At 49.0% G+C, this 23,220-nt stretch overlaps 1 protein-coding gene across 1 annotated transcript in view; it reads left to right on the plus strand.

Annotated features, from left to right (window-relative positions):
• The window catches only part of ACKR1 (atypical chemokine receptor 1 (Duffy blood group)), a 35,531-nt gene extending 13,190 nt beyond the window's left edge, over positions 1-22,341 (plus strand). The window contains exon 2 of the mRNA XM_056853477.1: positions 21,439-22,341. Within this exon, the coding sequence (XP_056709455.1) occupies positions 21,439-22,341 (903 nt within the window). The remainder of the gene's footprint in view (positions 1-21,438) is intronic.
• Positions 22,342-23,220: the final 879 nt, after the last annotated feature.

Consider the following 23,220-nt stretch of genomic DNA (forward strand, 5'->3'; position numbering starts at 1 on the left):
CGGCATATAAAAAACAACTCTTCCTCCTCCTCCTCCTCCTCCTTCTTCTCCTATTCCACTGAGCTACAGCCCCTCACCAAGGTGTACACATGAAGCTGCCTTCGACTGAATCAGACCCTTGGTCCCTCAAAGTCAGCGGCTCTCCAGGGTCTCAGGCAGGGGTCTTTCACATCACCTACTTGCCTAAGAGATCAAGGCATTCAACAGATCCCCATGACCGAAGCATGGGTAGCTGTTAACCTTCCCCAAGACTTCTTTGCCCTTATAAAGAAGAGAACAACAGTGTTTACGACACCCCTTTAGTTGGGTGGTGGAAAAGATCCTGATGGAAGACTTTTCAATGACCTTTCTCTCTTCATCTCTGATGTGGCAGGAGCAGAGGTGAAGTACCTCCTGACAATTATTCCAAGCGGGTGCGCTTTAATGTGATGGATGTGACTGGCATAATTTGCCCGTCATGTTTGGATTTCAAAAAGCGGAATAAGATCCTTGCTGGATGGGTGCAAAGAGCCGTCTCGCTCTGCATTTTGTCTCCAACAGCAGCTGGACAAGACAAGCTTTTGGAGACTCATAACAAGGGGAGCGAAGACGAGGGCCAGATCTGGGGTTTTGTACCAGGCATCTGGCTCTGAGGCCATTTATGCCTGGCTGTTTCCTCACAGTCACCCCACGGACTACTTCGGGGTTTTGCGTGGTATAGTGGTTAAGACCGGTGGTTTGGAGCAGTGGACTCTGATCTGGAGAACCGGGTTTGTTTCCCTGCTCCTCCACATGAGCAGCAGAGGCTAATCTGGTGAACTGGATTAGTTTTCTCCTCCTACACATGAAGCCAGCTGAGTGACCTTGGGCTAGTCACAGCTCTCTCAGCTCCACCTACCTTACAGGGTGTCTTTCTCTACTACTTAAGGAAGAATCAAACTGGCTTACAATTACCTTACCTTCCCCTCCCCACAACAGACACCCTGTGAGGTAGGTTGAGTTATTGAGTTATCATGGCTAAGAGGCACCAACTGACCTCTCCTTCTCCATGAATTCATTTAATCATTTTAAAAATGCTGTCAGTATGTCTTGTGTCAGTGAGTTCCATAAGTTAACGACAGAGGTTTTCTTTTGTCAGTCGTGACCAAGGGCCAATCTCCCCAGGGACATCCTTGTATTATGGGGGGAGGGGAAATATCCCTACTTTCACGTTCTCCCTAATTGTATAACTTTCTATTCTTCCCCCACTTTAATAACTTTCCCCCCAAAAAACCAAAAAGGCACAAATACCTTTCCACGCAGTAAACTTCTGGATTATTTCAATTTTTTTAATTGTCCTTTCCTTTAACCCCCTCCTCCCCCCACAGTTCTGTGATTTTTTAATTTTATGTGGGGCCACTAGAAGTGTACATAAAACTGTAATAGAAAGCATCATAAATATGCATATGCAAATTACCATGGAATTATGATTGAATTTAGGCAGTTCATGAGAGGGAGGGCAGGAAGGGTTGCATCAGTGTTTGGCTCTCGTGGCCCTTTCTTACATGCCCAGAGTAATGCTGATCGCAACTTTGGGGTCAGGAAGCAATTTTCCTCCAGGCCAGATTGGCCAGGGATCCTGGAAGGTTTTTCTCCCCATCTTCTGGGTATGGAGTAGGGGTCACTGGGGTGGGGGAGGTAGTTGTGAATTTCCTTCATTGTGCAGGGGGGTTGGACTAGATGACCCTGGTGGTCCCTTCCAACTCTAGGATTCTGTGATACTCTGTGTGGTACGTCTGGCAGTTAAGTCAATCAGTCCCAATCTAACCAGGGAAGAAAGGAAGAGAAGGGGACAAGAGCAAGGGAAATCTTTCCTTTCCTGGGTCTTTTTAGTTCAGAAAAACTGGACTGGTAGAGGTTTATCAACTTCTGCTTGATGTAGAAAGGAGAATGATTTCCCCCCCTCTTTCTTTGAATAGTGGAAGATGGTCTCTCTCACACACAGGCAAGAGCTTCAGGTCACATAAACGAGAACAAAAGTGTGTTCTTAACCTAGAGAACTCACTGCCACATGATATTGTGATCTCCCCCCTCTTTGGTAGTTTTAAAGGGGAGATTAGACAAACTCCTGGGGAAAGCAGAGATCTCTCAATGGCTATTGCTCATAAAGGCTAAATGGAAGCTTTTGAAATGTGAATATTTGAATGCCAGTTGCAGAGGGACTTCAGCCAGAGACGGGTGTTCCCTTCAGGCTCTAAGGTAGCTTTGGAAGAACTGGGAAGCTGCTTTAGACAGATGTTTGATCTGATCCAGGAGGAGTTTTCTGCTTAAGAAACCCCAAGGATCTGGGACCAGTGACTGAGCTTGTTGGGAGGGGGGAGATTTTGCAAATTTGGCAGAAGATAACCAGATGCCCACACAGGCAGATGGTGCCCTCAGAGTGTGCGGGTTTGTTTATTTCTTTAAATAGAGAAAGAAAGACAAAAGAAAGCCGCCTCCAAATTTCCCCAGCGTTGAAAGACAAGGGCTTTCCAACAGGGCGTGTCCCTTCCTCGCCGGTAGCTCCACAGTGCCACCTAGTGGAGCAGATAGACACAGCGCTATTGTCTGGGAACAACTGTCCCCAGGAAGGGAACCAGATGTGTCTGCAAAGCACCTCTGACCCTCAGGTTCCAGATGTGCAGGCAAGGCCGACACAACCCTTAGGGCTCGGCCATCCGAGGCAATTGCCTAGGGCTAGGGTTGCCAACCTCCAGGTAGTGACTGAGATAATGAGCAGGACGTGGGCTCAGAGAATAGTCAGAATAACGAGGGAACTGTGCAATTGGTAACAGTTTATAATAAAGAAATATAAATCAAATGCAAAAGGCAATGTTTATTTGAACTCAGCATTGTCTACCAGACAGCCTATGAATGTACAGCGGCAGAAATCCACCAAGGATTTACAGTGTCAAAAATCCACCAAGGAATTTGTTTATGCACGAACTTGATTTTGCAAACAAGAATCTACATAATATATTAACATTGATAACTTCTCAATGGTTCATATAGCAGCATGACATAAAACAATTACAAATTAAATTTAAAGTACAAGGTCAGAAGTATAATTGTTGACTTCACAAATATTACAACTTGCACATAGGTGCTACTGACAGGTTATTAATTAAGCACAGGTTATTTATTTACCTTAACCTCCAGGTAGTAGCTGGAGATCCCCTGCTATTAAAACTGGCAATTGGACTCTATGGCATTGAAGTCCCTCCCCTCCCCAACAACCAGTCCTTGTTAAGCTCCGCCCCCAAAACCTCCCACCAGTGGTGAAGAGGGACCTGGCAACCTTACCTAGGGTGCACAGTCCTGGAGCAAAAAAAGAGCGCCCAGTCTGCTCTAGGGTTGCCAACCTCCAGGTGGGGCCTGAAGATCTCCCAGAATTACAAGCATTCTCTAGACAACAGAGATCTATCCCTCTGGAGGAAATGGCAGTTTTAGAGGGCGGGCTCTATGGCGTCACATCCCCACTGAGCTCCCTCCTCTCCCCAAACTCCACCTTTCCCAGGCTCCACCCCCAAATCTCTGGGTATTCTCCAAGACAGAATTGGCAGCCCTACACCGATATCTGTCCTGTAGCTGGTGCATTCACTATTACTGCTTGGGGGGGGGGGGGAACAGACAAGTCCCATCACTCCGAGAGACAGGTTGCCCCTATTAATTCCTTCTTTCTTCCTTTGGAGGTTTTTAAGCAGAGGCTAGAGGGCCGCCAACCTCCAGGTACTAGCTGGAGAGCTCCTGCTTTTACCACTGATCTCCAGCCGATAGAGATCAGTTCCCCTGGAGAAAATGACTCCAACTAGCACTCTAGGTTGGCAACCCTAGGTACAATGCCATAGAGTCCATCTTCCAAAGCGTCCGTTTTCTTCAAGGGAACTGATCTCTATCGGCTGGAGATGAGCTGTAATTCTGGGGGATCCCCAGGTCCCACCTGGAGGTTGGCATCCCTATTCTAGACATCTCACTTTTCTCTCTATTGAGTGGTGGGGGGGCGCCAAAGTCGTAGTTCACCCTGGGTGCCTAAAATCTTTGGGCTGCCCGCCCTGCGTGCAGAAGTTTTGGCCCACGAAACGTAGGGTGGTGGTGCTGTATATTTCCCATGCAGATGGTGTGTCCAGATGTTCAAAGAAAAGGGGTCTCCGGAGCAGATGGCCCGCCTTTCCCCTTCTAACAGTAAAGAGCTTCACAAACACACTCAGCCCTGCTTTTAATGCACTTTAAAAAAAAACACATATTTTTATGATGTCGAAAATGGAAAGGCAAAGATGCGGAATGAAAGAGAACTTGCATAATTTGCTCATTTCTTCTATTCCCAAACAGACTGTCTCTGTATATCTAGCCTCCATTTAGTTAGCAAGGCCTTTGTGAGATCTGTCCTTCGGTGAGAAGCCAGGTACTCTTGAAATTCATTTGTTCGTGTGCTTGCAATCCAGCGTTTGACAGAACAAAGCAGTTTGCAAAATGCAGCAGTTTCCATTTGGGGGTTGGGGTGGGTCAACCCCCTGGACCTGGTGCCAGCATGTGACTTATCTAATTTTTCTTCCCCAACCCTTCCCCTGAGGAGCTTAGTTGGCTGGCCTCTCCTTTTCCCATACAACCCTGTGAGGTTGGTTAGTAGGGTTGCTAACCTCTAGGTACTAGCTGGAGATCACCTGCTATTACAACTGATCTCCTTCCGATAGAGATCGGTTCCCCTGGAGAAAATGGCCGCTTTGGCAACTGGAGTCTACGGCATTGAAGTCCCTCCCCTCCCCAAACCCCACCCTCCTCAGGCTCCGCCCCAAAAACCTCACGCCGGTAGCAAAGAGGGACCTGGCAACCCTAGAGGTTGGTTAGGCTGGGAGGGAATAACAGGCCCAACCGTGTCACATAGGGTTGCCAGCTCTGGGTTGGGAAATACCTGGAGGTTTTTGGGGTGGAGCCTGAGGAGGACAAGGTTTGGGAGGGGAGGGACTTCAATGCCATAGAGTCCAATTGCCAAAGTGGCCATTTTCTCCAGGTGAACTGATCTCTATCGGCTGGAGATCAGTTGTAATAGCAGGAGATCTCTAGCTACTACGTGGAGGTTGGCCACCCTAGTGCCACATGTGCTTTATGGATGAGCGGGGATTCAAACCCTAGCCTCCCCGGACCTAGACCATATCCTCTAACCATTACAATGCATTGTCTCTTTTTGCCTCCCTCCTAGGGTTGCCAACCTCCAGGTACTAGCTGGCGATCTCCCGCTATTACAGCTGATCTCCAGGCGACAGAGATCCATTCCCCTGGAGAAAATAGCCGCTTTGACAATTGGACTCTATTACATTGAAGTCCCTCCCCAAACCCTGCCCCCACAAATCTCCAGGTGTTTCCCAACCCAAAGCTGGCAACCCTCCTCCCTCTCTCTCTTAGTTAAGATGTTTTTGTGGCCTTGCAGGTCCCCCGGCTACTGCTGCCTTGAGTCTTAGGAGATAAGGTAGGGTATAAATATTAGAAAATACGCACATGAAATTGCCTTGTACTGAATCAGACCATCAGTCCATCTAGCAGCCTTGTCTGCTCAGACCAGCAGCGGCTCTCCAGGGTCTCAGGCAGGGGTCTTTCACATCACCTACTTGCCTGGTCTTTTTAACTGGAGATGCCAGGGATTGAACCTGGGACCTTCTACATGCTAGGGGGAGGCTCTCCTGCTGAGCCACCGCCCCTACATGGACTGGTTGCAGTTCTCCGGGGTCTCTGGCTGAGACCTTTCATGTCACCTCCTATGTTTTCCTTTTAATGGGAGATGCCAGGGATTGAACCTGGGACCTTCGGCATTCCAGGCAGCAACTCTCCCACTGAGCCACAGCCTCTCCCCTATGAAGCTGCCTTATATTGAACAGACTATTGGTCGATCAAGGCCAGTATGTCTATACTCAGACTGGCAGCAGCTATCCAGGGTCTCAGGCAGAGTTCTTTCATATCACCTACTGCCTGGTCTTTTATAACTGGAGTGGCCAGGGATTGAACATGGGACCTTCTGCCTGCCAAGCAGATGCTCTGCCACTGAGCCACAGCCTCAAGAACACACGCGTGAACAAAAGAAGCTGCCTTGTACTGAATCGGACCATTGATCCATCAAATTCAGTACTGTCTATTCAGACTGGCAGCGGCTCTCCGGGGTCTCAGGCAGAGGTCTTTCGCAAAACCAGAAGACGAAGGCGATGGTGTTTCTGTAATGCTCCTCTCTAGGATCTAGTATTCTAAGGTACGCTACTCTCCTACATGGAGGTTCCTATCACAGGCAATACTTATGGATGGACGCGATGCAACCCGTGATTATGCATTTGCATTATCTTAACATCCTTTCCACCCTGACACTCTTTTTGAAAAGTCTTCAAAAGAAAACAGTTCTTTTGGGGGCCAGGGATCGATGTCAGAGCAACACGATTCAGGGTTCAGACGCAACAGGTGCCTCGTGCTCTCCTGTTCCCACGGGCCGCTGTCAGGCAACGGAGCTTTTTCTCGCTGGAGGGGGGGGAAAAAAACGATGAGCGGAAATATGTTGTGATTTCTCCCAAAGAGGTAAATCAGCGCGAATCAATAATTTAACACCTTCCCAAACAGGTTGTCTCGTCCCGCGAGTAATCCGTCTTAATAGTCGCGCTTGGAGATGATAAGTGGTGAATTATTTAGGGCTCACAATGCGCGCGCGCACACATACATACACACATACACACACACACAGAGCGCACAAAGAGACAGAGAGAGCTACTTCCCTGCTGTAATTAAAGAATGTGGAACTTCGTTTGTTATACAAAATTATTGCTGAATTATTCAGATACTTGGGTAATTACGAAAACGGCGCAGGAATTCACCCCCGGAAAAGGTGCTTCCCCTCCCCGGGCGCTGTCTGTGGGAGATTTGCGAAGGAGCCAATTACCTCTGAACCACAGGTGTGATTGAGACCCCGGTTAACCTCGGGAATTTGGGAACTTCTCCTTTTTTTCGAGCATAATTTTATCCACTTAGCGTGCGGAGACATGACAGGGCAATGATCTCTAGCTCACGAACTGGGTAGATCTGCGCTCGACAGCCTTTTCTCTCGACAGGCCAGCAGCCAAGATCACTGTAGCTGAAATGCTGCGTAAGGTGCTGTACACATTAAATCCCCAAGAAACATCCTCCAAGTCTTTGTAAGGCAGCTGTTACGCTCGCCGCTGTAGAAATTGAAGCCCCAAACAAGTAGGGTTGCCAACCTCCAGGTAGCGGAGGAGGAAAAAAGACACCTCTGTACAAATATCCAGGGGATAAGAAAATCAGTACAGGAGTGAATATTATTAGAAATCAACAAATTCTTATTGTGACTACACACATATATATTACAAAAATAGTCACGTTGACCATCAACATACAAAACGCAACTTGCATCAGACACAAAAGGTGGCAAAGAGGGACCTGGCAACCCTACAAAGACGGGCCTGCCAGGGCTAACTGTTGTTCTCTCAGAGCTGTATGAAATTAAAAATTAACTCAAAAAAGCCACAGCTCTGCTTATGGTTTACAAAACTTAATATTGTGCTGGGTTAGGGTTGCCAACCTCCAGGTGGTGGCTGGAGATTTCCCGCTATTACAACTGATCTCCAGCCGATAGAGATCAGTTCCCCTGGAGCAAATGGCTGCTTTGGCAATTGGACTCTATGGCATTGAACTCCCTCCCCTCCCCAAACCCCGCTCTCCTCAGGCTCCGCCCCAACCCCCCCCCGCCCGGTGGCGAAGAGGGACCTGGCAATCCTATGCTGGGTGCTGCATACTTAAAAGAGGAAGCAAGCCACAGGGGCTGTGACTCAATGGTAAGGCATAGCATTTATGGGCAACGGCCCAGTTTTGACCCTGGTCATGGGATGCCAACCTCCAGGTGAGGCCTGGAGAGCTCCTGGAATTGCCGGACTGCATAGATCAGTTCCCCTGGAGAAAATGGCAAATTCGGAGGGCAGATCTATGGAATTATACCCCACTGAGGTCTCTCTGTTCACAAACCCCACCTTCCCTAAGCTCCACCCCCAAATTTCCAGGAATTTCCCCACCCAGAGTTGGCGGTCCCACCCTGCCTCTGTAGCAGGGTTTTGTGGAGGGAGAGACCTCAATGGGGTTACCAGGATGGGAAATACCTGGGATTTGGGGGGTGGAGCCTGAGGAGGGCGGGGTTTGGAGAGGGGAGGGACTTAGAGTCCAAATCCCAAAGCACCATTTCCTTCAAGGGAACTGATCTCTGTAACCTGGAGATCAGTTGTAATAGCGGGAGTTCTCCAACCATCACCTGGAGGTTGGCAACCCTAGACCTCAGTGGGGTATAATTCCATAGATTCCACCTTCTAATGCAGCCACTTTCTCCAGGAGAACCGATCTCTGCAATCTGGAGGTCACTTGTAATCCCAGGAGATCTCCAGCCACTATCTGGATGCTGTTAGCTCTATCCTAACCAGGTGGGGCCTTGAGTTCCCCTGGGGTTACAGTGGCTTTCCAGGCAGAGAGATCAGTTCCCCTCGAGAAAATGGCAGCTCCGGAAGGTGGGCTCGATCCCATCCCTGCTGAGCTCCCTCCCCAAATTCTGCCCTCCCCCAGCCTCTGCCTCAAATCTCCACGCAGTTTTAAACCCAGTTGCCAGTGCTGGGTTAGGACCAAACGCAAGTTCCTGCCAATGGTGTATAATTTAATGGGGGGAAAGACACAAAAACGGGGGGGGGGGAGGATAATGAAAGTAATTATTTTAAAGTGCCATTAGTGCAGAAGCTGATTCATCGTTGCAAATCGCGCTGTCCAGATGGGAGATGCGGGGCAGATCTTAAGACGTTCATGAACAGAAGAGCTGCCCTTTTCCAGACATACCCAGCTGCTTCCATATGGGATTTTCCTCCACATGGAGAGCAGGAAGCCCCTTCCTCAAATTTCTGGTGAACGTCCTAGGGTTGCCCGGTCCCCCTGGCCACCGGAGGGGGATGGGGGGGTAGGGTGGACAGATCCAAGTTGGGAAACCCCTGGAGATTTGGGGATTGAGTCTGGGGGGGACAGGGACCTCACTGAGGTTCAGGTCCCTCTTCACCACTGGAGGGAGGCTTTGGGGTGGAGCCTGAGGTGAACGGGGTTTGGGGAGGGGAGGGACTTCAATGCCATGGAGTCCAATGGCCAAAGCGGCCATTTTCTCCAGGGGAACTGATCTCTATCAGCTGGAGATCATTGTAATAGCAGGAGATCTCCAGCTAGTACCTGGAGGTTGGCAACCCTAGGTTCAGTGCTATAAGATCCACCCTTCAATGCATCCATTTCCTCCTGGGGAACTGATTCCTGTCACCTGGAGATGAGCTGTAATTCCAGGGGATCCCCAGGTCTCACCTGGAGGCTGGCATCTCTAGAACGTCCACATGATAAGGGGTGGGTATGCTCAGAGGTTAGGGTTGCTAATTCCAGGTTGGGAAATACCTAGAGGCTTTGTGGGTGGAGCCTAAGGATGACAAGGTTTGGGGAGAGACTTCAATGGGGTATCATGCCATTCAGTCCACCTTCCAAAGCGCCATTTTCTCCAGGTGACCTGTTCTTTGTTGCCTGGAGATCCGTTGTAATTCCGGAGATCTCCAGCCGCCATCTGGAGGTTGGCAACCCTACCAGAGGTGCTTCTGGCAGGAGAGGAATTTGGGAAGATGCTTCCAGTGAGCAGCAGTGTTTCGTCTCCTCTCCACCCATAGTAGAATTGTATTTACTATATTTATTATAGGGTTGCCAATGGTGGCTTGGGAAATTCCTGGAGATTTGAGGGCCTGAGGAAGGTGTAGCTTGGGGAGGAGAAGGAGCCCTGCTAGAGTTGCCAACTCTGGGTTGGTAAATTCCTGGAAATTTTGGGGTTCAAGTTTGGGAAGGGTGGGTATAGGGGAGGGGATGTACCTCTGTGCGCAAGCACCAGGTCATTACTGACCCACGGGTGACGTCCCATCCTGACATTTACCAGGCAGACTATGTTTACGAAGTGGTTTGCCAGTGCCTTCCCAAGTTGTCTACACTTGACCCCCAGCAAGCTGGGTACTCATTTGACCGATCTCGGAAGGATGGAAGGCAGAGTCAACCTTGAGCCGGCTACCTGAAACAGATTTCCGTTGGGATCGAACTCAGGTTGTGAGCAGAGCTTTTGACTGCAGTACCGCAGCTTAACACTCTGCGCCATGGGGCTCAGCAGGATTTAATGCCATAGAGTCCACCCTCCAAAGCAGCCATTTTCTCCAGGGGAACTGATCTCTGTGTAGGGTGGCAAGCCTAATTCTTCTCTGATGTTTCACCCAATCAGGAATCCTCCGATGCAGCCATTTTTGCTTAACTGGGAGCTTGGAGGCCTGCGCAAGTGATCTGCTCCTTTCCGCCGGTGCTTCCATTAGGAAGAAATTGGGCAGGAGGAATCCATGAGATTCGTTCAGACCACAGGCTGATCCCAAAGGATGGTGGCCTCACTTTCAAATCCAGTGATCCTCCTGCTTATCCAAGAAATTACACTGGTAGATAGGGTGGCCAACCTCCAGGCACTAGCTGCTGCTATTGCAACTGATCTCCAGCTGATAGAGATCAGTTCAGCTGGAGAAAATGGCCGCTTTGGCCATTGGACTCTATGGCATTGAAGTCCCTCCCCTCCCCAAACCCCGCCCTCCTCAGGCTCCACCCCAAAGCCTCCCTCCAGTGGTGAAGCAACCAAGCAACCTTAGACCACCTGCTTGTCCCCTTCCTTCTCTCCCCTCCAACTGTGTTCAACCCCTCCCAGCGAGATAGACCATTTCCTTCTTCCCATGTCCCAAAGGAGAAAACGAGCATGTTTCTCATTTTCGGTTAAAAAATAAAAAAAATTAAACCTAATCTGCTGCCTCTCTTATCTTCTAAGAACACTCCTCGGCCGACTCTCGGGGGCAGTTGGATCTGAGAGAGCACAGCCTTTGCTAGACGGCGGTGTGCAACACAACCCATGGGGAATTGCTTTCTTGTGGTAAGTCCGGGGGGTCTCCTTGCTTCGGGGCTACGGTCGGTTGGGGCTGCCTCCCCCCGAGGGATGTGACCAGGTCCCTTTCCGCTTTTCAGAAAGAGAAAGATGCAAAGGGGAACGTGTAAGCGCTACCCCACCCAACCAAACACTAAAAAATTTAATGTCCCACCTAGGTGCGCCAACCGTTCCTGTTTACCAGGAAGAACAAACAGGGTTCTGGGGGCAATTTGTTTGTACCCAGCCTAGTGTCGGCTTTTATGGGCTAGAGCCCATTTTGCCAGATGGGTGAGGCAGATATCCGGTGGCTGATATCGGGTGGGGGGGATTACAACCTGCTGGGTAAAAAGGCCCGAACACGCAAGAAGCCCAGGGTGTGTCATTATGTGAAATGCAAATGTAATCAAGGGAAGCAGCAACCATTGACAGTCACAGTAATTGCAGATAACACAGTCTGCTTGATTTCGTTAAGATGGTTAACATCTGCGACGGCTGAGGAATCCTTGGTCTTTGTTCAGGCCTCGGGAAATGCAATTCAATTTCCTAATAAATTCTAACCCGGACGCTTTGGCCTGGAGGATCCCTTTGAAATTCTTGGGGTGGGGGGAGCAGTGAGTTTTAGATCAGCAAGGAAGCTGGAATGTTTTCCCACTGTGTGTGTGTGTAAGAGCCAAAAAGTCGCTTCCGACTTATGGTGACCCTATGAATTAATGACCTACAAAATGCCTTATGGTTAACAGCCTTGCTCAGGTCTTGCAGACTGAGGGCCGTGGCTTCCTTAACAACATAAGAACATAAGAAAGGCCCTGCTGGATCAGACCCAGGCCCATCAAGTACAGCAGTCTGTTCACACTGTGGCCAACCAGGTGCCTCTAGGAAGCCCCCAAACAAGACCACTGCAACAGCACCATCCTGCCTGTGTTCCACAGCACCTAATATATTCAGCCTGCTCCTCTGATCCTGGAGAGAATAGGGATGCATCATGACTAGTATCCATTTTTACTAGTATCTATGAATACCCTTCTCCTCCATGAACATGTCCACTCCCCTCTTAAAGCCTTCCAAGTTGGCAACCATCAGCACATCCTGGGGCAGGGAGTTCCACAATTTAACTATGCGCTTCGTGAAGAAAGGCTTCCGTTTTTCTGTTTATTTTAATCTGTTTTGAGTCAAGCCCTTTAATGTCGGGATTTCCTTTCAAATGTTGCTGAAGTCCTGATGGACCACCAAGGAAGGCTGTGCAGAGGAAGGCCGTGGCAAACCACCTCTGCCTCTCACTTGCCTTGGAAACCCCTTGCTGGGAGTGCGGTAAATCAGTTGTGACTTGACAGCACGTACATATAATCCTAGTCCTGTTGCGTTGCTGATTGGGTGCTTTTAATATTTCGTAAGCCACTGCCTCAGTCAGAATGGCAGGTGATAAATGGAAGTAGATAAATAAGTTGTGCCGAGGGCTTCTTGTTCCGAGCTCAGTCTTCTAGTCCCTGTGCTTCTGTGCTACTTCTATTCAGCGCACTGATGACTCGGTCCGAACGATAATAATAATCCAGACAACTCAAACCCAGATCCTCTTTAGGAAGCATTGTAAGCCCCTTAAATTGGGATTGGCTTTGAAGGGAAGGCAGGTTTAAAGTGGCAGAAGGCCAGGATTATAGCATTTGGGATGATTTAGCGTCCTTAAATTGAGTTTTAAGTGGATATTTTACATGTTACAAGGGAGATAAGAGAGAGAAATATTTCCCAGCTGATGCTCTTTGGAAATTACAATATTTATATAAACTAACCAGAAAACCCACAAAAGAGGCCGGACTATCAATCTATAAAAACGAGAATATCAATATAGAAAATTATGCTATTATACGGACAGCGTTCTAGCGGGAAACGGCTTTGACAAACCGCCCTCCCTAATTTTTTCGGCTAAATTTGCAAGGAATGCTACTTCATATACACAAGACTCCAGTGGCAGGTTTTTATTTGATGGGAGCAAAATAACTGTCATTATGCCAGATGGGGATTATGCCGGAGAGGGAGGGCTTCTCGGCTGCAGAGAGTCCTGAGGGTAGAGAGGCTACCGAATTCCATGGCTGTTCTGTTTCAACAATTCCTACTGACTTACAGCGTCCCCACTCAGGCTGAAACCAAATTGGCCTATTTTTTTATCTCACAGTACTAATGAAATCCGATAGAAATATTAAAAATTTGTTCCCTTTGGCAAGGGGGGTAAGGACATCTGTTTTCGTTATCCATTGCTTATTAACAGCCGACTGGATCCTGCAGGTCTCCGTTCTAATAGCAGCGATCTCCCCCCTTTCAAAGAGAAGAAGAAGAGTTGGTTTTTTATATGCTGACTTTCTCTGCCACTTAAGGAAGAATCGGACCGGCTTACAATCACCTTCCCTTCCCCTCCCCACAACAGACACCCTGGGAGGTAGGTGCGGCTGAGAGAGCTCTCAGAGAGCTGTGACTAGCCCAAGGTCACCCAGCTGGCTTCATGTGTAGGAGTAGGGAATCAAACCCGGTTCTCCAGATTAGAGTCCACCGCTCCAAACCACCACTCTTAATCACTACACCATGCTGGCTTCCTTTAAAGTAAGATGATGAGAGGGAGGGCATCTTGGCCATCTTCTGGTCACTAGGTGTAGTTGTGAATTTCCTGCATTGTGCAGGGGTTGGACTTGATGACCCTGGTGGTCCCTTCCAACTCTATGATTCTATGATTCTAGGAAAGCCTCGGGCATCAAGGCAAAGATCTTTGAACTGCGAGGAATAGGGTTGCCAGCTCTGGGTTGGGAAATACCTGGAGATTTTGGGGGTGGAGCCTGAGGGGGGATTGGGGAGGGGAGGGACTTCAGTGCCATAGAGTCCAGTTGCCAAAGCGGCCATTTTCTCCAGGGGAACTGATCTCTATCAGCTCGAAATCAGTTGTAATAGCGGGAGATCTCCAGCCACCGCCTGGAGGTTGGCAACCCTATGCCTAGGTGAGGAGGGATTTTTATTGTGCTGTGCGTTTGCCTTGCACAGGTCGCAGCCCAGTTCAACTAGACGCAACATGCAAGCCCCATGCAGGAGTAGGGTTGCCAACCTCCAGGTACTAATAAATTTCCTGTAGGAAAATCAGTATACCAACACACAGCCACTAATTACTATACTCTTCTATATTTTTTCAGTTCCTCTTATATTGGTAACTTATTCAATTTTCAATTATACCGAACTTACAAAATAATAATACAGTGAGTTGTGTTACATACAAATATTCAGTGCATAAACCGGACCATATGTTTACAAGATTTAGACTTCCTCAAAGTCCATAACATCCGTTGTTATAAGGTTGTTATAAGGTCCGCCCCCCAAAACCCCGCCAGTGACAAAGAGGGACCTGGCAACCCTAGCAGCAGATTCTAATCTGGAGAACCGGGTTGGTTTCCCCACTCCTACACATGAAGCCAGCTGGGTGACCTTGGGCTAGTCACAGTTCTCTCCAAACTCTCTCAGCCCCCCGCCCCTACCTCGCAGGGTGCCTGTTGTGGGGAGGGGAAGGGAAGGCGATTGTAAGCTGGTTCGATTCTCCTTAAACGGCATCTAAAAACCAACTCTTCTTCTAAGCAGAGCTGACCCCGCTTAGCTTCGGAGATCTGATGAGATTGGGATATGCCACGCAGGCTTTCCTCCCTCCCTGTTCTGTCGGCACTGGCAATTAAAATCCTCACTTGCAGAGCAAGCCCAGGGAGGTGTGAATTGGCCTGTGAGGGGGTTTAGCCTTAGCTGCAGGAAGGAAGGGAGATTAAGGGGTCATAGCCAAAGCTTCACCGAAATTGCAGGTTGTGAGGAGGGATTGGTGGGAAACAAGAGGAGAGGCATCACAAGGATGCTCTGGAAGAAGGGCCAGCGAGGTAGAAGGGGTGGAGTCGACGGAGGCAGCAGGTCTGCTGTGAATGGAGGAGCAAAAGTCATGGGCTGAGAAAGGAGGGCAAGCGCTCGGATCAATTCCATCCGTGGAAGGATTTGGCTGCCGCATCTCTCTCCAATTCAAACCTCCAATTCAAACCTCTGATTTTATCTTAACCTCAGGGGACCTAGCGAACAACTACTTCATCTTCGCACAAGGAAAGATATCAAGGAGGCAGGGGGGGGGAAATGATTATATTTATAAACGATCTAATGTTCTTGTGTTTTGAGCAGCACTCTTCTTTGAAGAAGGGATTTTTTAAAAAAGAAAAAAAACTAGAAATGAAACCATGTTCTATCAACAACCAGTATGAAGGCCTACAAAACGAGGCTTCGCGTTCACAAATTTCTTGGCCAGGATTCAACTCAAGCAGTAAGCAAAGTCTGCTTAGCCTGAAAACCAAGTAGTAATCCTTGATAAGTGGGTGATTCCCTAAAGGAATTGGGTGATAGAAGTCATAGAATCATAGAGCTGGAAGGGCTATACAGGCAATCTGGTCCAACCCTCTGCTCAATGCAGGATCAGCCTTGAGCATCCCTCAAGTGTTTGTCCACCCACTGCTTGAAGACTGCCAGACAGGAGGAGCCCACCACCTCCCTAGGCAGCCGATTCCTCTGTTGAGCTACTCTTGCTGTAAAAACAAATAAATTCCTAATATCCAGCCGGTACCTTTCTGCCCGCAATTTAAACCCATAATTGCAAGTCCTATCCTCTGCTGCCAACAGGAACAGCTCTCTGCCCTCCTCCAAGTGACAGCCCTTCAAATACTTAAAAAGAGCAATCATGCCCCCCCCCCACAAACACTTCTACAGATATGAACATTCCCAAGTCTCTCAGCTTTCCTCGTAGGGCTTGGCAGGATGGCCCCATTGCTCCTTTCAGCACTCCAAGGAGTCTGGGTGCCTGGTGGCTGTCCCAAGTCTCTGCTTGGTGTTGTGCCACTCCATGGGATCACCCAACTCTCAGAGGACTTGTTCTCTTGCTGTTTCTTTGGTTTGCTGCCACCAACTAGAAGAGCTAGATTTGAGTCCAGTAGAACTTTAGAGACCAACAAGATTTGGGGGCTACAAGCTTTCAAGTGTCAAAGCTCCCTTCTCCAAGTATCTGATGAAGGGAGCTTTGACTCTCAAAAGCTCGAAAATCTTATTGGTCTCTAAGGTGCTACTGGACTGGAATCTCACTCTTCTACTAAAGACCATCACAGCTACCCTTGGAAATTATGTTCATGCTGCCAACTAGACATTTCATGAATTAAATGCCATAAGGTTAAAAAAAAAACAAAAAAAAACCTGGCTTCCCTTCCATGTTGCAGTTCTAAAGCTCTGCCTAGTTCCTGCATCTCCTGCTAACCAAGATCTGGTTACCACAGGGATGGCTTGCCGCAATTGTGCACTCCTGGGGAAATAGCAGTTTAAAATAGTAAAGGATTTATTAAAAGCAAAAAGTCTACACACATGCTCTCTGCACAGCAATGGACTGAGCAAGGAATACAAAGGAAAGATGCAAACTAGCAGTCATCTGTCTCTCAGCCCTATACATGCCCTAGCTGATTTTGTTCTAATCTGATTTGCACCAGTTCAGGGGCACACTTGTATGTTTAAAAGGTTGCACAAGTCAAAACTAACACCTGTAATAGCCTCATTTTCATACCACAGTTTTGACTTGTGCAACCTTTTAAAGTGTAGGCAGAGTAAGACCTGTGATGGAGTTATCTGTGTTGTTAACATGTATAGATCCATTGCCTGGCAGCATGTGGACTACCATTTTCTGTTTGCTCCACCTCTTGACCAAGGGTTGCCAACCTCCAGGTACTAGCTGGAGATCTCCTGCTATTACAACTGATCTCCAGCTGATAGAGATCAGTTCACCTGGAGAAAATGTCTGCTTTGGCCATTGGACTCTATGGCATTGAAGTCTCTCCCCTCCCCAAACCCTGCCCTCCTCAGGCTCTGCCCCAAAAATCTCCCACCGGTGGCGAAGAGGGACCTGGCAACCCTACCTTGACCCCAAAGACATCCCCAGCGTAAGGCCAGGACCCACCCCTTACTTGATTTTAGCCTTCTAAGTGCTGGCCAGGTAGTCTGATCTGGCACAAGGTGATGACATCATCACCACAGGCCTTCCCGTCCCAAATCGTCCTCCTCTTCGCCGCCATCATTGCCAAGAGATGCCATTCTCTCAGTTTTGCCACAATAAACAGCAAGCGGACAACCTGCTCTATTACACTTAATCTTTCCCCTCCTTTACACATTCTGTAACCCTGGGTCTGCCTGCTCTGAAGAGCCTGCCCGCCCCAATGCCGTTGTGCCCAATTTCCAAACTGCCCGACATGCAGTAAACATAACTCCCAGACAATAAACTTGTTTAAGAAAAGGCGAAGGGGTGGGGGAATAAATCCCCATCAATTCACAGCGGCTGCCTGACTGGGGGAGGTATAAAGTTGGAAAGGCAAACGGGAGGCAAGGAAGTTAATTCACATGCCGGTTGGGTGCGTCCTTCAGTGGCATCCTTTTGGCACACAGACACCGCTTGCTCCTTGAGGTCTTAAACAGACGCACAGACAACCACAATGTCCCGACCTTCCTCACATATTCCAGAACACAAAGCAATTTCCAAGACTGCTTTAGCAAGAAGAAAAAGAGTTGGTTTTTATATGCCGGTTTTCTCTGTCTTTTAAGGAGAATCAAACCAGCTTACAATCTCCTTCCCTTCCTCTCCTCACAACAGGCACCTTGTAAGGTAGGTGAGGCTGAGAGAGTTCAGAGAGAACTGTGACTGGCCCAAGGTCACCCAGCTGGCTTCATGTGGAGGAGTGGGGAAACCAACCCTGTTCTCCAGATTAGAGTCTACTGCTCTTAACCACTACACCACGCTGGCTCTCCTTCAACTGCCTAGTAAACTGCAGGGTTTGAGAATATCTACCCCCATCTCTCCTCTCAACTCTTTCCCGCACTTCTTCTCTGGAGCAGTGTACACAAGTTACAGTGAACGCATGTACAATCCACGTACAGCGGGCACTTGGTTTTTCTTTATACTTGCACTGATTAATTCTCACGTTACATTCAGTGCACGTACAGGTGATCCTGTGATTTAGACCCACATTTATCCAGCTACTAGTCCTATTTTTCATCTGTAAGGTGAACACATGTTGGTTCTTCCTTACAAACAGATTCACGCATATACATGCAGGATTGTAACATGTGAACAGGGCTTTGTGTGTGTGAGGGGCTGTGGCTCAGTGGTATTACACCTGCTTGGCATGCAGAAGGTCCCAAGTTCAGTCCCCGGCATCTCCTGTTAAAGGGACTAGGCAGGTAGGTGATGTGAAAGACCCCTGCCTGAGACCCTGGAGAGCCACTGCTGGTCTGAGCAGACAATATGACTTTGATGGACCAAGGGTCTGATTCAGTAGAAGGCAGCTTCATGTGTTCATGTGTTCAAGTGCCGTCAAGTTGCTTCTGACTTATGGTGACCCTATGAATTAACAAGCCTCAAAAAAATCCAATCGTTAACAAGTCTTGCAAACTGAGGGTTGTGACACTTTGCACGTGACTTCGTGACTCCTGTTGGGTCTTCCTCTTTTCCTGCTGCCTTCAACTTTTCCTAGCATCATTGTTTTTTCCAGTGACACCTGTCTTCTCATAATGTGATCAAATATGATAGCCTCAGCTCAGTCATTTTAGCTTCTAGGAAGAGTTCAGACTTGATTCGATCTAGAACCCACTGAATTGTCCTTTCGGTGGTCCACGGTATCCATAAAACTCCCCTCCAACACCAGAACAGGGCTTTGGTGCCAGGGGATTCTCCATTTCCCTTCTCCTCACTTGTGGAGGTTGTAAAGTCTGGGGGAAGGTGGTGGATCATCAAGGACAAAAATGCTGATCTTCGGCTGAAGGAAGTTTAAGAATCCCTCAAGATGGGAGGGACAGTTTGCACTTCAGAAAGGTCTTGGTTGCTGATCCTCTTTCAGGTTGCAATAAAAGGAACAAGAGTTAAATCAAAAGCTGCAAGCACAGAAATTTGTGGTGCTAGCTTTCGAGCCAGGGCAGCAGATGCCCCCTCTCCAAACGCAATAACTTTGGGCAAAGATGACAAGCCAAAATTGAATGCAGAGCCTCCCATAAACAGCCAATAAATCCATCCCTTGGCCCTTTATGCATCTGCCTCCCCTGCCCCTTCCCCCAATCCTTCTAACAGAAATTGTCCCCAAAGGGTTATGAATCTTGAGAGTATAGAAACACAGAACCTTCTGGAAGGGAGGCTGCACACGTCGAGAAATTTGGCTCTCCTCTAAATTCCCCAGAGGTCTTGCTCCTTCAACCTGCTCCAAATTGCGTTTGGTGAAATCTCACAACAGGTTAGTAATGTGTGGGACCAATATGTGGGAGGGGCTGTGGCTCCGTGGTAGAGCATCTGCTCGGCATGCAGAAGGTCCCAGGTTCAATCCCCAGCATCTCCAGTTAAAGGGACTAGGCTAGTAGGTGATGTGAAAGACCCCTGCCTGAGACCCTGGAGAGCCATGGAGAGGGGCCGTGGCTCAGTGGTAGAGCATCTGCTTGGTATGCAGAAGGTCCCAGGTTCAATCCCCGGCATCTCCAGTGAAAGGGACTAGGCTAGTAGGTGATGTGAAAGACCCCTGACTGAGACCCTGGAAAGCCGCTGCCGGTCTGAATAGACAATACTGACTTTGATGGACCAAGGGTCTGGTTCAGTAGAAGGCAACTTCATGTGTTCATGTGTTCACCCTGAGAGATTTTGCTATCCTTATTAAATAAAAACAAGCAAAACTCTTGCCTTTGGAGAAATCTTAGATTTGTATCAAGTGAAATATCAGTGACGATTCTAATTCAGGCATTTTATTTGCCTAGAGTGGCCAGTTCAACGGCAATGATATCATCCATTTCCTATGACATCATCCTTGCATTTGTAGTAACTAATGTAGATGCCCTTTTAATCTGCTGTCCATACCCTCAAACGGCTTCCCAAGACATGGCACATTGTTTATTAGTTTCAGGTACGGTTTATTCCAGCAGATATCGAATGACACACATGCCAGCGACTCTCCTCCGCCAAAATTATAATGGCATCCCCATGCCGATTGTCCAGTGAGTTAAATATCTGTTACAAAATATCAAAATAAAATATCGGTTGTCAAACGGATATCAAACATTTTTGTGTTCAGAAAACACTTGGAATACATTTGGCAAACAAATTCACAAAGAAGGATGGGAGGGACGAGAGGGAACAGATTGTCTTATATCATCTCAGGGTCACTGCTCAGAATGACGCTTTAAATCAAATGCAAGGTTCACCTGCCTATATCCCAGCTGCCAATCCCCCCGAGGGTTAAGATGTATAAAGAGTCGTTTCTGTAGCTACAGACCTTGAAGGCTGAAAACTTTAGAGCACCTCAGGTCTTGGGGTTTCCCTTGTTTGAGAGGGGGGTTAGCCTTAGGGTTGCCAATCTCCAGGGGGTGGTTGAAAAAACCCCACTATTACAACTCATCGCCAGGTGACAGTTCACCTGGAGAAAATGGCCGCTTTGGAAATTGGATTCTATGGCATTGAAGTCCCCCCCCTCCCCAACCCTGCCCCCCTCAGGCTCCACCTCCCAAAATCTCCAGGTATTTTCCAACATGGAGCTGGCAACCCTACGGAAGATCTCCAGCTGGCACACATGGCCTGGCCAGACCAAATGACATTCATGTGATATTCGGCCCTCGTAATAAATGACTTCACAACACCCCCTGCCATATATCTTTCTAAATACTGTGTCCATTAGATGAAGAAGAAGAGTTGGTTTTGATACCTTGATTTTCTCTACCACGAAGGGGTCTCAAACAGGCTTACAATCTCCTTCCCTTCCTCTCCCCACAACAGACACCTTGTGAGGTAGGTGAGGCTGAGAGAGTTCAGAGAGAACTGTGACCAGCCCAATGTCACCCAGCAGGCTTCATGTGTAGGGACGGGGTGAGGGGACCCGTTTCACCCGATCAGCCTCCACCGCTCATGTGGAAGAGTGGGGAATCGAACCCGGTTCTCCAGATTAGAGCCCACCTGCTCTTAACCACTACACCACACTGGCTCATTAGTAGGTTTCCCATGTTCCCACTGGGGTGGGGGATCCCTGCCATCCCAGTGGCCCTTTCCGCCACCCCTCAGCTGAGCAGCAGGAGAAAAACAAAGGCAAAAATGGGGGGGGGCAGCACCAGCGTCCTGACCTGCTGATGCCACCTCCCATGCAAGCGGAAATGACATCAGTGCATTGCCAGATTAAATTTTTGCCACAGCGAGGGTTACATTTGGATCAGTATCAGCCAATAGCTTTGCAACTATATCTTGCTTTAGGGCAGGTCTCCACCTCTGGATGTATATTGTGATCCATTTGTCTCTGGCGAGACCATGCTTTTTACAATCTACCCAAAAAATGCCCAACAGCGTCCAAACTCCCTGGTCCCCAATCGGGGTGGACATCTCAAACCTCTGTCCTCTGTCCTGTCTCCTCTCTTTTTAGGACCAGGGCCTCGGCCTGGACATCACGGAGTTGGGAGATTTGCTGCTCGACTGTGAGCAGAATTACTCTGCCTACTACATCCCCGACGACTTTCCTGAAGCATGCCGCAGCAGTTACTGCTCCGTCTTCGGCGACCACATCCCAGCATTCACGATGGCATCGGGCATCCTCGGCTTGTTAAGCAACGTGGCCCTCGGCACCGCCCTGGCCAAGTCCCCCCACCTTTGGGATCAACATCGCCCCGGCAAAACCATCCTCTCCTTAATGACAGTGGCCGCTGGCATCTTTGCGGCCATCTTGCTGGTTTTTGCAGCAGGCTGGGGGTCGGGAGACGTCCCCTGCAAGGCGGCTCGCGCGATGCAGTACGGGAGTCTCTTTGCTCAGGGGCTCCTGGTAGCCGGGAGCTCATGTCTGCTCTGGGGTCTCCACGGCAACCTGTTGCCTGCGGCGTTTTGGGCAGTGGGGTTCCTGCTATCAGTACCCACTGCCGTGATCAGTGGTTCAGGCGATGGTACCTGGGCCATTTGCATCCTGAGCCCACAACTCGAGCTGTACCCGTGGTACATCGCCCACACCATCCTCTGCGTGGCTGACTTTCTTCTCCTCCCCATGCTGATGGGCTTGGCTAAGGTGGCTTCCAAGTGGCACAAAGGCAACTGCGACCTCCGGGTTGGCCTGACCTGGCTTTTTTACCTCTTCTGGGCGCCGTACGGAGTGGCCATGATTTTGAAGACTCTGGTTCAGGAAGAGCTGCTGCGCCCGAGCTGCCCTTTCCAGGAAGCTCTCGACCACTTCCTGGGGCTGTCAGAGGGGCTGGGCATGCTCCATTGCGTCCTGTGCCCTCTGTTCGTCTTGGGGGCAGCCGTTCATCGCCAAAAAAGTGCTCGAGCAGGAAGTTGCTAAAGGGGGGGGGGTGATGCCCCACCACCAACCTGCTTCCATTGCTGGGAGTTTGTGTTCATTTTGTATCTTCCTGTCTCTGTGGTGATGCTTCATAAGAACATAAGAAAAGCCCTGCTGGATCAGACCAAGGCCCATCAAGTCCAGCAGTCTGTTCACACAGTGGGCAACCAGGTATTTAGAGGAGGGCAGGGAGCTCCCTGCCTTAGAGGAGGGCAGGGAGCTATCTGATTTGAAAGGGAGAGTCTAGGCTGAACCTGCATTGAGCAGGGGGTTGGACTAGATGGCCTGTATGGCCCCTTCCAACTCTATGACTCTAGGCTGATCCTGCATTGAGCAGGGGGTTGGACTAGATGGCCTGTATGGCCCCTTCCAACTCTATGACTCTAGGCTGATCCTGCATTGAGCAGGGGGTTGGACTAGATGGCCTGTATGGCCCCTTCCAACTCTATGACTCTAGGCTGATCCTGCATTGAGCAGGGGGTTGGACTAGATGGCCTGTATGGCCCCTTCCAACTCTATGACTCTAGGCTGATCCTGCATTGAGCAGGGGGTTGGACTAGATGGCCTGTATGGCCCCTTCCAACTCTATGACTCTAGGCTGATCCTGCATTGAGCAGGGGGTTGGACTAGATGGCCTGTATGGCCCCTTCCAACTCTATGATTCTATGATTCTTCCAGGTCTAGTGAATGCACAGAGCATGATGGGATGGCCAAGTTCTGTGGGGGTAGAATGGAGCCTTCAGACAGCAGGGGATGGGCCCCACTTTCGAATGCTCCCTTACCATGAACACATGAAGATACCTTATACTGAGTCAGACCCTTGGTCTACCAAAGTCTACCAACTTGAAAGGCTTTAAGAGGGGAGTGGACATGTCAATG

The sequence above is a fragment of the Euleptes europaea genome, chromosome 7 (genome assembly GCF_029931775.1).
Source record: "Euleptes europaea isolate rEulEur1 chromosome 7, rEulEur1.hap1, whole genome shotgun sequence".
Classification (NCBI taxonomy): Eukaryota; Metazoa; Chordata; class Lepidosauria; order Squamata; family Sphaerodactylidae; genus Euleptes; species Euleptes europaea.